The 16,605-nt window shown below is 27.9% G+C and overlaps 1 protein-coding gene across 4 annotated transcripts in view; it reads right to left on the bottom strand.

The window, feature by feature from the left end:
- Nucleotides 1-7,496: 7,496 nt before the first annotated feature.
- LOC107451421 (influenza virus NS1A-binding protein homolog B) overlaps nucleotides 7,497-16,605 on the bottom strand; it is a 54,927-nt gene continuing 45,818 nt past the window's right edge. For all 4 annotated transcript variants that reach the window (XM_016067502.3, XM_071184661.1, XM_016067503.3 and 1 more), the window contains exons 10-12: nucleotides 14,053-14,178; nucleotides 11,214-11,387; nucleotides 7,497-9,125 (exon numbers count right to left, since the gene is read on the bottom strand). In XM_016067502.3, coding sequence (XP_015922988.2) covers nucleotides 8,776-9,125; nucleotides 11,214-11,387; nucleotides 14,053-14,178 — 650 coding nt within the window. In that variant the 3' untranslated portion in view covers nucleotides 7,497-8,775. The remainder of the gene's footprint in view (nucleotides 9,126-11,213; nucleotides 11,388-14,052; nucleotides 14,179-16,605) is intronic.

Genomic DNA, 16,605 nt, shown 5'->3' with positions numbered 1-16,605 from the left:
TGAAAGTGAAAAAACTCTTTTTAAGTTGACCATATTTAACATTCTTATCTTCGTAGTTTGAAAACAAAATTCTATTCTAAGTAGCGATTAAATCCTTTCCCCAGTGGAATTTTTCTATTTTATTTAAGTATCTCCTCTAAACAATGCTTTCTAAGTAGCGATTAAATCCTTTCCCCAGTGGAATTTTTCTATTTTATTTAAGTATCTTCTCTAAACAATGCTACTGGAGACAAAATTGTTCAATCTGAAAAATTTAACATTAATTTAATTCGTATAAGCAGAATATCTTGTTATTTGTTATGCAAATAAGTATGAATGACTGTATTAGTATTTTTATTTCTGAAAATTTGTGAAATAATTTTGCTCCTCTAAATTTTATTCCTGTAAATGTGACATCTGGTTATCTGCAATGCAACTAAGGAGAGCTGACTGTCTGACTGAATTAGTATTTTCATTACAGAAAATCTGTTATGGTTGTCTTTATTTCTATAATTATATTAATAACTATAATTTTTTATTTTTAAATTTAATTGCCATCAGAAAGAACAGTTAGTTTAAGTTCATGCTAAATAGATTTTGGTTCTTTTTAAAAGGAAATTGTGTAATATTTATGTAAATATTTTTTTAAATGTTTTGTTGTTTATAAAGAAGGTTTAAAAGATGTCATTTAATGTAAACTACTTAACTTAGAACATGTACTTATGGCTCTAATTTTTTTAATATATTTTTTTAATCATTGATTTTTTCTTTTACATTAACAAAAACTTTTTATACTAACCATCAACTTATTAAATGTATGTTTTTGTTTATCAGTGATAATACATTAGGATAGTGTGAGTGCAGCTATGGTCTATGTATACCTATTTAATTGAAGGTTGTTGAGAATTTAATTGAGCTCTCCCTATTTAAGCTCATGTAATAAATTTTAATTAATTGCTCCTTTTCTTTAAAAATGATTTATTCTGTATTTAATTTTTTTCCTTTTGAACTGTTTTTATGACCATAACCAGTGGCGTACGCTAGGGAGGGGTTTGAACACCCCCCTAGAGCTCAGACAAAATGGCAAAAATAAACATTTTAGTAGAAATTATGCAGATATTTTTTTAAGACTATATATTTTTATTTGCCATATGCCTACCTTTTTTTCTCACGGTATTTCTCAGAATACTGAAAAAAACATTTACTATAATAGGGTTGTACTTTTGAAACCAAATTCACGTGATACTGTTATGGACTGGTTCCTTTCTGTTCTGCCAGTCGCGATAGTTTTCGAGACTGGCTGTCATTCGCGAGGTCTTTACGCGATGATTCTGGAATCTTAGACGTTCTGTCGTCTTTGAGACAATTCGAGAATTTTGGAGATGCGGTGAAAAATTATATAAAAAGGGGAACGGAGTACAATGTAAGTTTTTCTGTTGTACAGAAATGTGATACTTCCGTTGAAGAAAACGTTTCTAGCATAACAAAATCTGATGAATGTGAAAGTGGTCCTCAAAGTGTTACTTCCCATCCTTATGACATTAGACTTTTTTCAGAAGATATTACATGCAAAAAGATATTACATTATGTCCTTAAACTTAAAAAATCAAATCAAAATTTAACTAAACAATGTTGTCTAAATAAAGAGTCAAAACTGTCTAGCTGTCTAAATTAGGGAAATAATAGTGCTTTATTACATACTCGAATTTCTTTTAGTAACTTCAGAAAATTATGAACACCCCCCTTGAAAAAATTCTCCGTACGCCACTGACCATAACTTTGTAGTTTTTAAAATGTACATCGCCAAAACTTTCATTATTGCTTTCTACTTGTATGATAATGGTGCTTATAATCTAGTAAATTTTCCTTTGTGCCGCTGAAGTTGTTCTGTGAATATTTTTAGAAAAAAACTGAACAGTTAAACAGTAGATTTGGAATTCACTTAAAATACACAAAATGCAATCATATAAATTAATTATTCACTTTTATAGCACCAGCACATTCTAAACACCTAATAGAAATAAAATTATTTTGGTATTTGATCTTTGTTTAGAATATTTTGTTATTTTTTTACAATAGTTTGTATTGAAAGTTATTAGCTAAGAGATAGTATTTGCAAAATGTAAGATTTATGCAGCTCCTAATATAATCCGCAGTTTGATAAGAATTATCTAACTGACTTTGACTTGAGTAAATGAAGGACTGAAAATGTAATTTTATATTGCTTATGCATTTATTGTAATCGATCTCACAAAATTTTATTCATGCAAATTTTTTCTCGTGCAGTGTGCAATTAATTTTGATTATTAATACATATTTTTAAGTATGGATTTGATAAATTCCTTAAAGTTTTTCAGCATTTAAGTGTTTTTACTGGTTTCCTTTTGTTGAAACAGAACTCCATGGTCTCTTGTAAACTCATGGTCTAATTTATTGTATGTCAAAGCTAGTTAGATAACTCTACTTTATTTTGCACATATTTATAAACGAAAGAGAAGATGTTATTAAAGGAATAAATGATGTCATTGGAATGCTAACATTGTTTTATGAAAAAGTTTATTATGCACATCATTATTTATAGTTCATTTAAAAATAAAGTCAACTTTCCTCATGCTCTTGAGGACATTTAGTTTTTCACTCATTTTTTTTTTCTTTAAAGGAAAAATACTTAGTGGGAAATTGTACTTAGTGGGAAAAATACTTTAAGGGTACTTAATGATCAAAACATTACCTAACACTTTGATGCAGGTAGGACACAAATGCCCCTTTTATGTATTTTTTTTTCTGACTAATAACAAACAAAATATATTTTGTTATATTTTATTCATAAGAAAAAATAGCCTAATATTAACTAAAAAAATCTGGTAGATTGTCAGAGTATTTTTTTGTACTTTATTCATATTCGAAAATTTATATTAATTTCGTATTCATTAATTGATTTTGTAAATTAAATGAATCTTAATGATAAATAACTGTTTCTGTTAGATCTATATAACCGAAAATAAATGTAAATTTTAAATATTATTGTTTAGAAGATTTTACTTTAATGCAGAAAAAGACACCAGTGCAGTAACCATAAATTATTAAAATGCTAATTATAATATTTTTCACTTACTTTGACTTAATAATGAAAAAGGCATAAAAAATAAGTTTAATAAAAATTCTGCATCAAAGGGTTAATGCAAACTAATTTTATTTTAATCAACATCTAAGTTACTAAATTAAGGAAAAACTTGGTTTAAAAGGAACTTTTAATCTTACACTGTGATCAAAATTAGATATAATTATTATTAATACTAAAATTTTTCAGTTAGACAATATTTTATTGTATTTTTTTTCTTTAATTATAGTTTTTAATATTAATTTGCACCATTGGTATATTTATATTGTTCAGTGCTGATGAAACAGAGTGGCCCTGAAGTACACTCTCAAAACGTTTACTGTTTTGAGCTTATAGTTAATGGTTTTCTAAAAAATGCTCTGCGAAAAAAAAATTACACTCCATAAAAACTTGGTTTATTTTTCATTAAATTTTTAGTATCTTAAGATTGTCAGTTTTTAAATATATATCTTTGCTTATTGCTAACTTTTCCTATGCGCATATTATACACAGTTGTACCCCAATAAAAATATGTCAGGAATTACCTTACAAAACAACCCAAACAAACAGCGATAAAAACATGTCCAATATTAGAAAATGTATGTATCTATAAATACAGTGACTTAAAAATTTAATATTAATTTCACTTGTGTGTGTCAAGTAATCCTAATTTTTCTGAAAGCATTTTTCAATTGTATTTTTAGAAAATTTGTCCAAGATTGTCTCATAAATAAAATTTCTCCAATGCTTATCCAAAAGCTTTTGCTTTAAATCTTTTCTTCATATTTTTGTAAAACGATGCTGTTATTTCTTTCATAAACAACTTTAATTTAATTATTACAGAATTAAAGATATTAAGGACACTTGCGTAATTTGAACGTGAAAACTTGTCTAAGATGGGTTTTTTTTTTTTTAAACACCATTTGGAAGATGTATAGGATATTAATGATGTAAACAAGAAAACTTTTTTCTAGTATATTCATAGACTTTTTTGTTTTTTTTAATGCCAAAAATTTCTGAAAAAAATTAATATTGACTACAAAAAAAATTCCATTGTTAAAATAATCAAGTTGAGGTTTATGATTCGTTAATTTTGTGTTTTTTCTTGCATTCTAATTAGCAAAACAAATAATGTTAAATTGTGAAATTTGTTTAATAAGGGCTCCAACTGTGTTTATGTGTACATAAATTTCGAAAAACTCTTGGTAATGTATGTGTAAACGATATTTTCCAATTTACAAATCATTTTAATCCTTTTGTTATTGCATTCTACTCCTCTGAAGTAATGCATTGCAACACAAAATGTGCACATTGCATGTTGATTTGAAGATTTTGCAAACATTATAAATAGACATGCAAATAAAGATAGTGTGATAAATTTTAAAACTAAGGTTGACTTATAAACCCACATTACAGTTTTTTCACTTATATTTAGATTTTCGTCTTAAGCAATTTTAACTGCAAATGAAAAACTTTCTATTTAAGTTTTTTACTACTGATTTATAAACCGAATGAAATTATTTTTCTGTTATAAAAAACATATTAAGCACATCAAAATATACTTTTAGGGGTATTTATATAATATAGTTCTATGGTATATTAGCTACCTGCAGTGGAATACATGGAATGTTAGCCACTTGGGGTTTAAAGTAGATCGGGCCTGTTATCCACTGGTAAAAAGTATCACGCAAACACAAACTAAATGTAGCGGAGGAATATGAAACTCATAACGAAAGGGTTTCAATGAGATTCAAAACTAGTTTACTCCTGAATAGTTCTTAAAGATAAATATTTTTTTCTGATTATATCAGGTCACTCTGAATTTTTATATGAAGAAATTTTGTTTATTTTTTATAAAATTACAAAACAAATTGTATAACTTTGTGTTATTGTAAGCTATTTAAAAATTTAGCAATTTTTTGTTTAAAACTAAATTTTTAATAAATTTATCCTTTGTTATATTTTCCAACTTTAGTATTTGTGTGTTATTTGTGAAACATTTCATGTTTCATTTAATTATAATAAAAGTTGAATAGCATATTGGCAACTGTTTTACCAGTTTTATGTTGAAAGCTTATAATAAGAATATTTTTAAATAATGATATTTTAAAACAGTACTTAAGATTTCAAATTTAAATATATAATTGATTTTTTTTTCTCTAACTTCCTTAATGATAAGAATAATATAGTATTGATATAATTTTTTTCTATCTAATCTGATGTGTTTTATATGCTTCTAAAACTAATCGTTTATTTATTTTTATAATTATAAAAATCTACAAATAAAATTCATTTTGTGCATTTAAAATATCTGTTTAGTATGCTTAATCACAATGTCTAAACAACTCATCTAGTAACGAGATATATCCTCGCAAAAAAGTTTGTTGTACTTTGAAAATAAATCTTTATAATGTTTGCTTTTTAGTGGAAAATTCCAATTTTAATAAATTTGTATTAAATGAATTATTTTTACAATATGGTTTTAAGTTTTACAATCTGGCCATTTATACTTTTTATATGAAAGGCAAATTTACAAGTTTTACTAGAAAATTTGGTTTTATTGTATGTTTCTACTATGCATCACTGTGAAAATAATGTGAAGGCAAATTATTAAAAAAAAAGTTGTAAATAATTTGCAGAAGAAGAAATTTTTTTCCTCCATTCTTTTGTGTATATAACTTTTGCTATCAGTACTGTAAATAAAATTTAACTATAATAAATATTGGGACCATTATTATGTTTCTCTCATTGTTTTATTTACATTATTTTGTGGAATCAGGTTTTTTTAAGATGAAATGCTTGTAATCCCACTTGATGTACAGCATCGTCTAGTTCCAGCATATATATATATATATATGTATATATATATATGAGTATTGAATAAACACTCCAGACCAGTATAGTTGACTCATCTAGCAGCCAATGCATGTTCTAAAGTGAGTTAAGTTAAATAGCATTTTGGGCGCAGGGAATGAACTTAAAAGAACATACACGTGCCCTAGTTTAGAATGAACCCTCCATTCGATCCATCTGCTTGTCCTAATCAAAGCAGCTCTAAGACTTCAATCATGTACAGATGCCTTTCTCCTAAAATAGTCGATTACCCAAGAAATAGTTATATCTGTTTCGAGCAAAAAATGTATTTAATTAATGATTCAACAATTAAAGGATTGGTTGAAACTAATATAAATGAGAAGGTTATTTGGATAAGTTTAGTGAAACAGAACCAGAGAAGCAAAAGTGTTATGCTTTAAGACTCTCGGCGTTAGTCTCTTTTTCCGAACTCTCAGATGCAGGCTTTCCCACAAAAAAATTCGATGTTATTGAATGGAAAATAATATTTAGCTGTTAATTTTTATTACAATTTGTTCCCAGGGTCTGTATGCTTGTTTGCCAAATTTACGAACAATCCCGTTCTTGGTTGCCAGGTGCCATAATTCTTTATTTTGTAATCATTTTTCAACATTTTAAATAATTATTCAGTATTTTAAATAGTTCTATTAGAGAAAAAAAATATAGTACAGATTCAAATCTTAAATTATAAGAAAGTAATCTTTTTCAGAAACTAAGGGGAACTTTCCCCTGAATCAAATTTGACAATTCTGCTTAAATTAAATCTGCCTTTTTTAAAATTTAAATTAAGCTTCTTAAATTATTGAGATAATAAACCGTGATATTTTTCAAATCAATTCATATCTGTCTTGCACTTAAATAGTAAATTTATTAGGCAAATTTTTAATTAATATTAATTTATATGATTAATGTAATATGAAAATTTTAGATACAAATAAATTAAAGAGAAGAAAAAATTTTCTACTCAAAAAAAATTTTTTTTTTTATTGTAAATGCATAATACTCGCATATTTTATTGATTTCATAACTAAAATCACTGAAATCTGCAAAAAAATTTGGATTTCACCTTCAAATCTAGAGATCGTAAAACCTGAAAAAGTGACAAGACAAAGAGAGAAGACTAAGTTTTTCATTAGTTCCAATGTCAATTTTGCGCCTCGGTTTCGTGTTTTATTTATGATATTTACAGTTATGATGATTGATTTTTTTAAATTAAAACTAATTGAAAGAGAAAATAGTTGTGGTGGTTTTCCTTCTTTTTCTTTTTCTTAAAACTTTTTAAAAACATTAAAAAATTTATGTCACTACCTTCGGGGGGGGGGGGGCCCTTTTTTTTAAATGAATAAAATTTTAATGGAACTATTTTTATTTTGGGGTAAAAACCTAGGAATTCAAATTCAGTTGTAATGAAATGGGCGGCTCGGTACCATTTGATCTACAGGGAAGACTGCTGTAAAGGATCCTTTTTAAATGCCATTCAGAAGGTTCAGTATTATCCACCAAATTTTTACTTGGATTGATCTGCGGCTCAAAATAAGAAACAACCAAAATAATACACACTAGCCAAATTTTAAATTCATTTTTATTTTTGTCAAAACTAAATGAAAATTTCGAGCAATATGTAAAAACTTTCATTTCAAACAGTGGCATAAGTGGATTAAATTTCAGTAATAAATCAGATTATAAAAAACAAGTCAAGCAAATATTTGACTGTATCAAAGAATATAAAAAACAGTGAAAGACACTATCTTGCGTTTTTATAATTCTTGTATAATGGGAGGTTTCATTTTTGCTTAGTTCCTGATTTTTCTTTATTAAAAATTCATCAATGAGGTTATGAGAGCTGATATTATAAAAAAAAAAATTTATTATACACTACTCAACAGTGATTGAGACAAAAGATACATATTTAAATCGTAAATCAAGTTTAAAATCAATTAAAGAGCTTAGTGGAAGAACATGTTAAGTGGCATATTGAAAATATTTTGTTTGCTGTCAGTATAGAACATTCAGTCTGCTGAATATTTCAATAAGACAGTTTATAGTCGATTGTAAACAACTTTGATATTATACAACAAAAGCTTATTTTCTTAACTTTGCTAAAATGTGCTGTAACAGATTCTTCCATTAAGATTTCCAGTCATTTTAAAAGACTCAGTGGAAGAACATGTTCAGAGACATACTGAAAACATTTTAATTTCAGACATGTTATGGATGACAGTAAGCATTTAATTCTGCCAAATCTTTAATGAAGGCTATTTTCGATGGACCTTGATATAATACATTCAAAAGCTGGTTTTTCTAAATCCACTAAAATGCACCTTAACTAAGGTTTTCAATTATAATAAAGTACTTAGTTGCACAGCATGTTTAGTGGTTTATTCCAAACATTCTATTTTCAGAGACGTTATGATTAGCTGCAAGCAGCAACTTCCTGATGTTACTATGCATTCAAAAATGAATTTTCTTAACATGTTTTTCCACTAAGAGTTTCAACTAAATTAAAAATGTTCTGTGTCGATCTATTTTACTTGAGTACTCTTTCAGAAACAATATACACTTGCAGATACTACTGCTATATTAATGGAATGACAAGTAGAGTTACTTAAGATAGGGAAGAAAACGGGCTTAGTCTAAGAAATTTAGACCTAGTACAAAACAAACAGGGACAAAAAAAAAAATAAAAATATACACTTGCAATATTTAACATAGAGTGAAAGATGAACAACATTTTACTGACAATAACAAGTATCTCAAAGAGATTGTAACAGTTCTTTTTCTTTTTTTGGAACGTTATAGTATGGTTAAGTGCACAAAAAAAGTCATTCTTTGTAAGCTGGACATCAGTGGACAGCTTGTTCTTCATGCAACTCGCCATTGGTGGTACCATTTGTGGTACTGGAATCACAGTCCGTTAAACCGTTCTTTGAAGAACAGCCATTGTGGTGCTCTTTGGGCACAAAAGTAGTCCATTCATTATTTTCGACATCCAAGTATTCAACAGTGTTGAGGAAAGTCTTTCCGTTAAAACCTCCAACAGCAAACAGTCTATTATCCACAACACTAACACCAACATTGGCCCTACAAGATGTGAGAGATGGTCCTGGATTCCAAGTATCTGTTTCAGGGTCATAAATTTCAACTGTACACAAAGAATGAATTCCATCATGTCCACCAGCAGCATACAATTTCCCTATTAAAATTATAAAGCCTATTAGATTCCACAAAAATGATTTCTATTTACACTCAAAAGATCAGAATTAGTTTCTTCTACAGTAGAAAAAAAATTACACACTAAACCTTTTAAAATTAGGCTTCTTTCAAACGAGAAAAATTTTTCAAACTTTTAATTATTAGTATCTACACTTCTTTTCAAGAAGCAGCACAAAAAAAATTAATAATAATAATACCCAAAACTCGTGGGAATTTTTACAAAAGTTACAATTAAGTTGACTTTTTTTTTTTCATTAATCAAATGTTTAAATAAAATAAACTCTTTTAAGTCTGACTCAAAAGTTTTCTGGACTGAAGAAAAGTATTACTGAAGAAGAAAAAGTCAGAAAAGCTGCAACTATTTCAGAAAATTTTAGACATGCAGGCTTCTCACTCACTTACTGCAAAAAATGATTCTGGAGGGAAACAAATTAAAAATTTGGCATATTTTTAGTGAAATGTTAGAAGAATATTCTGATAGGGAAATATTTAAACACACAATTTTTGAAATACTTTAAGTCAAAGTTGAAGGTTTTTTTTTTACACAGCATAATTCTGTTACATAAAAACTATAATCAGTAATATAAGTCTTGTTGCTGCATACTTTTATCTCTGAAAATGTGCAAATCTTTCTTTGTATAAGCTTCAAAGTTATTAAATTGTTTAATTTTTTTGTAACGAAAACTTTTATGGCAATAAAGTTATAAATCTACAAACTCTAATAGGTGTGTGTAGTTAGCAAACAGGTGGTGGAGCTATTAGTTAATTTATGAAATAATTTGTATTTATAAATACAATTATTATAATACTTTGTATTATTATACAAATTTAAAAATGGGTAGTTTTTTCCAGATTAATTTTTCATTCAATTTACATTTAGTATTGATTTTGTTAAAAAATTATGCCTAGGGTATTAATGGTTTAACCATTTAATTACATTATATTAATAAAAAAATAATTATTGGTAGTCGAATATTTCAACAATTAATAGTATATATGGTTAAGTTTTTGAGTCTTTTCCATGAGATAAGTAANAGTGTTAAGAGGTAACGTTGAAGAGGGGGGGAAAATAAAGCATGTTCAGCTACGCTTCAGGTAGATGATAGTTTGATAAGAGGGGATGGAATTCAAGCTGAAAGAAAAACTTACTTTCGCACTCGCCGAAAAATTTGGTAATTTTGAGTTTGGCCGTCGATCGCAGTAAAATTCGGGAGTTTTTCAAATCAATTCCGGAAGGCGGGAGAATAACTCAAAATTCGGGAGACTCCCGCAAAATGCGGGAGAGTTGGCACGTCTGCATTTAGTATTGATTTTGTTAAAAAATTATGCCTAGGGTATTAATGGTTTAACCATTTAATTACATTATATTAATAAAAAAATAATTATTGGTAGTCGAATATTTCAACAATTAATAGTATATATGGTTAAGTTTTTGAGTCTTTTCCATGAGATAAGTAAAGAAAAAATAAATTAAAGAAGAAAACAAATTATTTTATACTTAAAAAGAAAAGAAAAAAAAACACCTGTTAATTTTTATATTAGAATATATAGATTGAAGCAGAATACAAATTTGCAGATTTTAGTAAAACTTATATTAGCAATAAAATTTTAAAGAATTTCGTCCTCATAGAAATAAAATATTTCTTTAAGAAAGTTCCAAAGAATATGCTTAGAAATACTGAAAAAAGTTTCACGCCATTGTCAGGGAAACTTAAACAGAAATTTATCACAAAATAATGCCTTTTCAGAATTCACAATTTAAGGGAGAATTTTAAATTTTAGAATCCATTATAGCTGCACTTGAAGCTTTTTCTTAATTATTCACAAAAGCACCATATTACCACAATGGTAAACTATGTAACATGGAGCAGGGAAGCTCAAATTCTTGAGAGTTCCCGACTGATAGCTTGTTGCCTAAGGTGGCAAGTAATGTATCATTTATTCTTCCACCCAGATATTTTTAAAAAACAAATGGATGTAAGAAATTTCTGAAAAACTACTGGATTTAATAGACCCGTCAGTTAAATGCAAAGCAAAATTTTCTTCTGACAAATTATAATAAACTTACCTTTGTACACAGCAAGCCCACATCCTCGTCTAGCAGTATGAAGGGGGGCCACAGTGAGCCAACTATCTGACACAGGATCATATCTTTCCACAGAGTTTAAGCAATTCCAAGAATCACAACCTCCAACAGCATAAACATATCCATTCATTGCTCCAACACCAGCTTGATAGCGACCTGAAAAAGTTACAAAAGAATTTTATAAAAATTTAGCTTACAAACTCTAAAAAGGTTAATTTTATTAAGTTCTTTTAAGGATGTTGTTCCTATATGTTAAGTTGTATTCCTTAATCTTACTAACAACTGAAATTTAGCACAACTTACAAAAAATTTTTACTGAATCATTTGTTACCTAAAACGGGTTTAATCTATTATCTTAATATCGGCTCAAAATCGAAAAACACTGAAGTTTGTCTGTATGTGCATCATACTAACATTTGAAAAGTGGATAAAAGGGAGTTTCTGGGTGAAATGGATAAAAGGGGCAATGCTAAAATTCATTCAAAAATTTCATCAGATCGTTTAGGAGAGAAATTTTAAAAAATGGAATTTTCTCATTGGTTTAGACCTAGTGTCACTGATAGAAATGAGTCTGCAGATGATTTTAAAGGTAGTGTCAGTGATGTTTACTTGCTTATAGCTCCATAGTTGCCAACTCTTCTGGATTTGTCAATCTGGTCTATTAGTTAAATAAAATTTCTCCCAGTTTTTGTGCATTCTTGAGAAGTCCTTAAAATTGAGTAAATTTCCCCCCAAAAAAATCACAACTCAAAAGAATTTTCATATGTTATTGATGGTTTAAATAAGTATTACTAATTCATGATGATGAATCATAATCAGTTTAAAGCTTTTCTTTTATTCTAAAATTTTTAGCTTCTTTTTATAATGAATTAATCTATCCTTAATGAATTAAACGTCTATCACCATTCAAAATTATGAGTAATCATAAATGGAAAATATTGCAAACTATTTATAGATTGTTAGTGTAATAAAGTTATTGTGATTTAATGACTAAAAATCTCTAAAACTGCCCTGTGTGTAGAATATTTGGTATATTTTGCAACAGTTATTATCAAATTTATATTATTTTGTAAAATCTACTGGATTTTCTGCGATTCATGTAGGTAGCTATGTAGTTCTCATTAATCAAAAAAGAAGTCCATTGCACATTCTTAGATATTTAATTATTTTTTATTCAGATGTCAGATAAACTTATCAATCGACATGAATGTGGTAAAATATGCAGACTACGTTACTAAGTTAGTATTTCTAAAGCTATCCACATGCTAATTTTGTTTATAGTTGTGCTTTTAAGAAGAGTTTCCATAAAACTACGCAATTTAAAATCAACGATAATTGAAAGAAAAACTGTGGACTGAAAAACAATATTAAAAGAGAAATAGTAATTCTTTTAGGAGAAATGTAAAAATTTGACATAAATTATTAACTCCAATGAGGCTTGATAAATTTTGGAAATAAGAAAAAGTATACTCTAAGTAAAAAAATTATGTATTGAGGGTCAAAATTCACGGAGAAATTGTACTAATTTGTTGATGAGAAAACTAAAAAATGTCCATACCATTTTTGACACTTATGGTAAATTAATTTTGTTAATTGGTACTAATTAAAATAAAAGTAAGCTATTGTATTAAAAATAAAAATTAATGGAAAAATTGTACTAATTCATTTAAGAGAAAAGTAAAAAATCATACCATTTTTGAGGCCAATAAAGTTCAACGAATTTTGGTAATAGGAACTAATTTAAATTTTAAAAAAAAGCTTTGTATAGTAAGACTTTAGTATAACAGTTATGTATAGTAAAATTAATAATGAAGTAATGATACTACTGATTTTAGGAGAAAAGCAAAAAATCGTCATACCCTTTTTGACAACAAGGCTTAAATAAATTTGGTAATAAGTACAGATTGATGGAGAAATAGTACTAATTTGTTAAGGCGAAATAAAAAAAGAAAAAAAATGCCATACTATTATTGACACCAATACTGCTTAATTATTTTTGGTAGTATGCACTAGCATTATTATGGTAATTAATACAGTTTTCATAAGCATCAGATATACTTACTATATAAAGTATTTTATAAGTGAATCCGGTGCTTATTAAAACTGCACCAATACTGTGCATTTTTATTATATTGAAATAGGTTTATTGCGACCCCTAGGTACAGGAGAAAATTGCTAGAATGTGATAAATTTAAAAGATTTTATGAGTTGCCCTTAAACAACAGCATTAAACCAAACATAGAATACAACTAATCTTCATTATTATGGAATGAGCTGCTAAAAAGGAGTTTTTCTAAATCTAACACTGAAGTCACTGAGAAGGGCAACAAATAATAATAAATAAAAGATATTGAAATTACTTAAGCTTTGTTAATTGTGTTAGTATTGGTCTTTCGCCGGCCAGGTGGCCGAGCGGTTAGCATGCCTGACTGCGAAGCCAACGGCTGCGGGTACGAATCCCGCTCTGGGCATGGATGTTTCTCTCTGTGTTGTCCTTTGTGTGAATGTGGCCCGCCCTATGAACGGGTTTGTGGCAGTGTGGCGTGGGTAATGTTGTTCGCCTCCATGACGTAGCTTCACAGGTGCCCACTGGGTAACGCTAAATGAGCAAAACTTCCGGCATCTTCCGAGGTGGAGAACGAGAGTTCAAGTGCCTGCCGTTATATATATATATATATAAAGTATTGGCCTTTCAATTTTGTGGACTATTTCGTTATGTTCAATGCTGATTTTGATTTATTGGTTCTTCTTTCAATAAAGTTAGTTTTTAATAAAATCAAGACTATAAAGACAAATTGTAATCAATTTTTTTGTTATTTACCTGTTGACAATGGAGCCATAGTCACCCAAGTATCTGTTTCAGTGTCAAAAATATCACACCTCTTTAATCCGCGCTGACCATTCCAGCCTCCAACAACATAAAGTTTTTTGTCCATGCTGCATACTCCTGTATTAAGAATGAATGCATTTTAGTAAAAAAAAATTATAATTGGTCATTGATTTTGTTGGCCTTGCATTCAATTAACAAAATGATAAATAAATAAATAATAAGCACTAAAATTTCAAAAGGAAAAAAATGTGGATATGATTAGAATTATAACTGGGAACCTTTTTTTTACTAACTTATACTCACCTAACTTATTTTGTTCCCTTATGAAATAAAAAAAATGAAAGAAAAACTTCAAAAGGCTGTTAAGTTGGATGTTACTTTTATTTGCGAAAGACAGATGTGAATAATAGGAAGAAGGATTCACTATTCTTCTATAAATCTTCCAAGTTTCTTCAGGTAAATGATTTAGTAGACATAATTTTCATGCAGAAGATGATATCTCAAATAAAAAATAATGTTAATTGCAGGACAAAATTGAACACATAAGATCAGAACTACTTTTCTTCATGCATTTCTTCTCAGCAAATATAATAAAAGACTTTTGTTTAAAGTTTAACTTTTGTTGAGTTGTTTTGAGTTTAGGGTCAAAAGGGGAAAGAAATACTTCTCGTATTATTTAACAGCATTTTTTAAATTTTTATTTCAAAATTTAAAAAACAAAGTTTTAATTAGGTGGTAGTAGATATTTCATTTCCCTAAGTTTTGAAAAAGCTACATCAGTTTCAAAACCTATGATGAAATTATAGACATGAAAAATAGTTTGTAATAACAAGAAACTTATTAAACCTCATCAGGTTTAGCCTGTTAAATGCTTGAATATTTTTTTTTATAAAATAATTATTAATATTTTAATTAAAAAAAATTAAGAAGAAAATGACAATAAATCTAAAATTGTTAAGCATAATCAGCTCTCAAATGAAAATTTTTTAGTTTTTCAAGACTTAAAAGAACTTTTCATTCTCTCTTCCTAAAACTTCAATAAATTAAGTTCAGTTCTTCCTAAAAATATATTGTGATAAAAATACATAAACTACTACAGTTTTAATCATCAGCTGCACAATTCAACAGGCAATTTTTCTTATAATTCTTCACATACGGTTTTTCATCTTCAACAGAACTTCAGTTGATAATATTAAATCTTCACTTTTCTAAACAAAATATTTTTTATTTTTCAAAATACAAAGCTCATTTTCTCTATTAAGTTTCCTCCATTTCACAGTAATACTGATTTTCTTGAAACCATTTATAATCTGAGATATTTTTCTTCTTTCATCACATGTAAAATAGCATTCTTTGTCAAACAGTTTATTTTTCCTCTTACTTCGCTTTTAAACATCTTCAAACCATTTTCATGACCTTCTCTTCTGCAGTCTAGATTGCCTTCAACTTACAACAAAAATATGTTTCTAAAAGAAATTCAGAAAGCCAAGGAAATTTTTTATTAATTATTTCTTAAATGTAATTGTATAGAATGTTGTTGCCTGCTACAAAAGTAAACATAACTTAGATATTTAACTTCTTACAAGCAGATTAAAATAATTTCTGATATGAAAATTTCTGATGAGCCCCTTAATATGCGAATTTAAATTGAAGAATTTTTTTCCAATATTCTCCGCTTGAAATGTTGCTTTAAAATAACACCTAAGTTTTCACATACACCAAAACAGCCTTAAGAAAAGTAGAAATATTTCTAACAAGAATCAAAATAAATATTAAACAAAAATTTAAAAAAAAAAACAAAATAGAAAAAGAAAGAAAAGAGGAGTAAAAAAAACTGCTCAGAAAACGCCAAATTTAAAAAAAAAATTATATAATAATAAAAATGTATGCATGCAAATTTTGAACTGTAAAGCAATAAAAAAAATTACAAAAAAAAAAGAAACAATATCAGTCTCTTGAATCTGGACTGGGTTTTTTTTCTGAACACAAAAGTCTCGTACATCGTGGTTTCAATGGCACTAACTTCTTCGCCTATTTTCTTAATGCTGTTTTAACCGCCAAGCTAAAACAAACATCTTCGTGACGCACACACATGGAAGAGCTGAAATCTAATCACTAAGAATAGTGAAATTGGTAGAGAAGCACTTTCGTAAGCAGAAGATCTTGTTGACAGCATATCTTGCATCACCTATGCGTAGGAAGTCAGTTTGATGGACATACAACCTGAAATTACATGAGAAAGGTAGGATTAAGTTTTTCAAGTGGTCTTGTCCATCGAATCATCACAGTGAGATGTAGCTAAATCAGCAGTCTAGCTAGAGGATATAAGCTCCTATTTATCCCTTACACCCACAAGCGTTATTATATATCTGTGAAAAATAGTAAGGTTTATCAAAATTAGTAATTCATTATACAAGAAAACAGTTTAACCCCAATGACTAAATGCAAATTCTTAATATAAAAGTAATAATTAGTATAATTCTGAACACAAAGCTCAATTTTTAAACAAAATCAAACTCACTCAAAGTTTGCACTGGTTGAATA

The sequence above is a fragment of the Parasteatoda tepidariorum genome, chromosome 8 (assembly GCF_043381705.1).
Source record: "Parasteatoda tepidariorum isolate YZ-2023 chromosome 8, CAS_Ptep_4.0, whole genome shotgun sequence".
NCBI lineage: Eukaryota > Metazoa > Arthropoda > Arachnida > Araneae > Theridiidae > Parasteatoda > Parasteatoda tepidariorum.
Note: the sequence above shows the minus strand (reverse complement) of the source record. Positions and strands in the feature narration are given on the sequence as shown.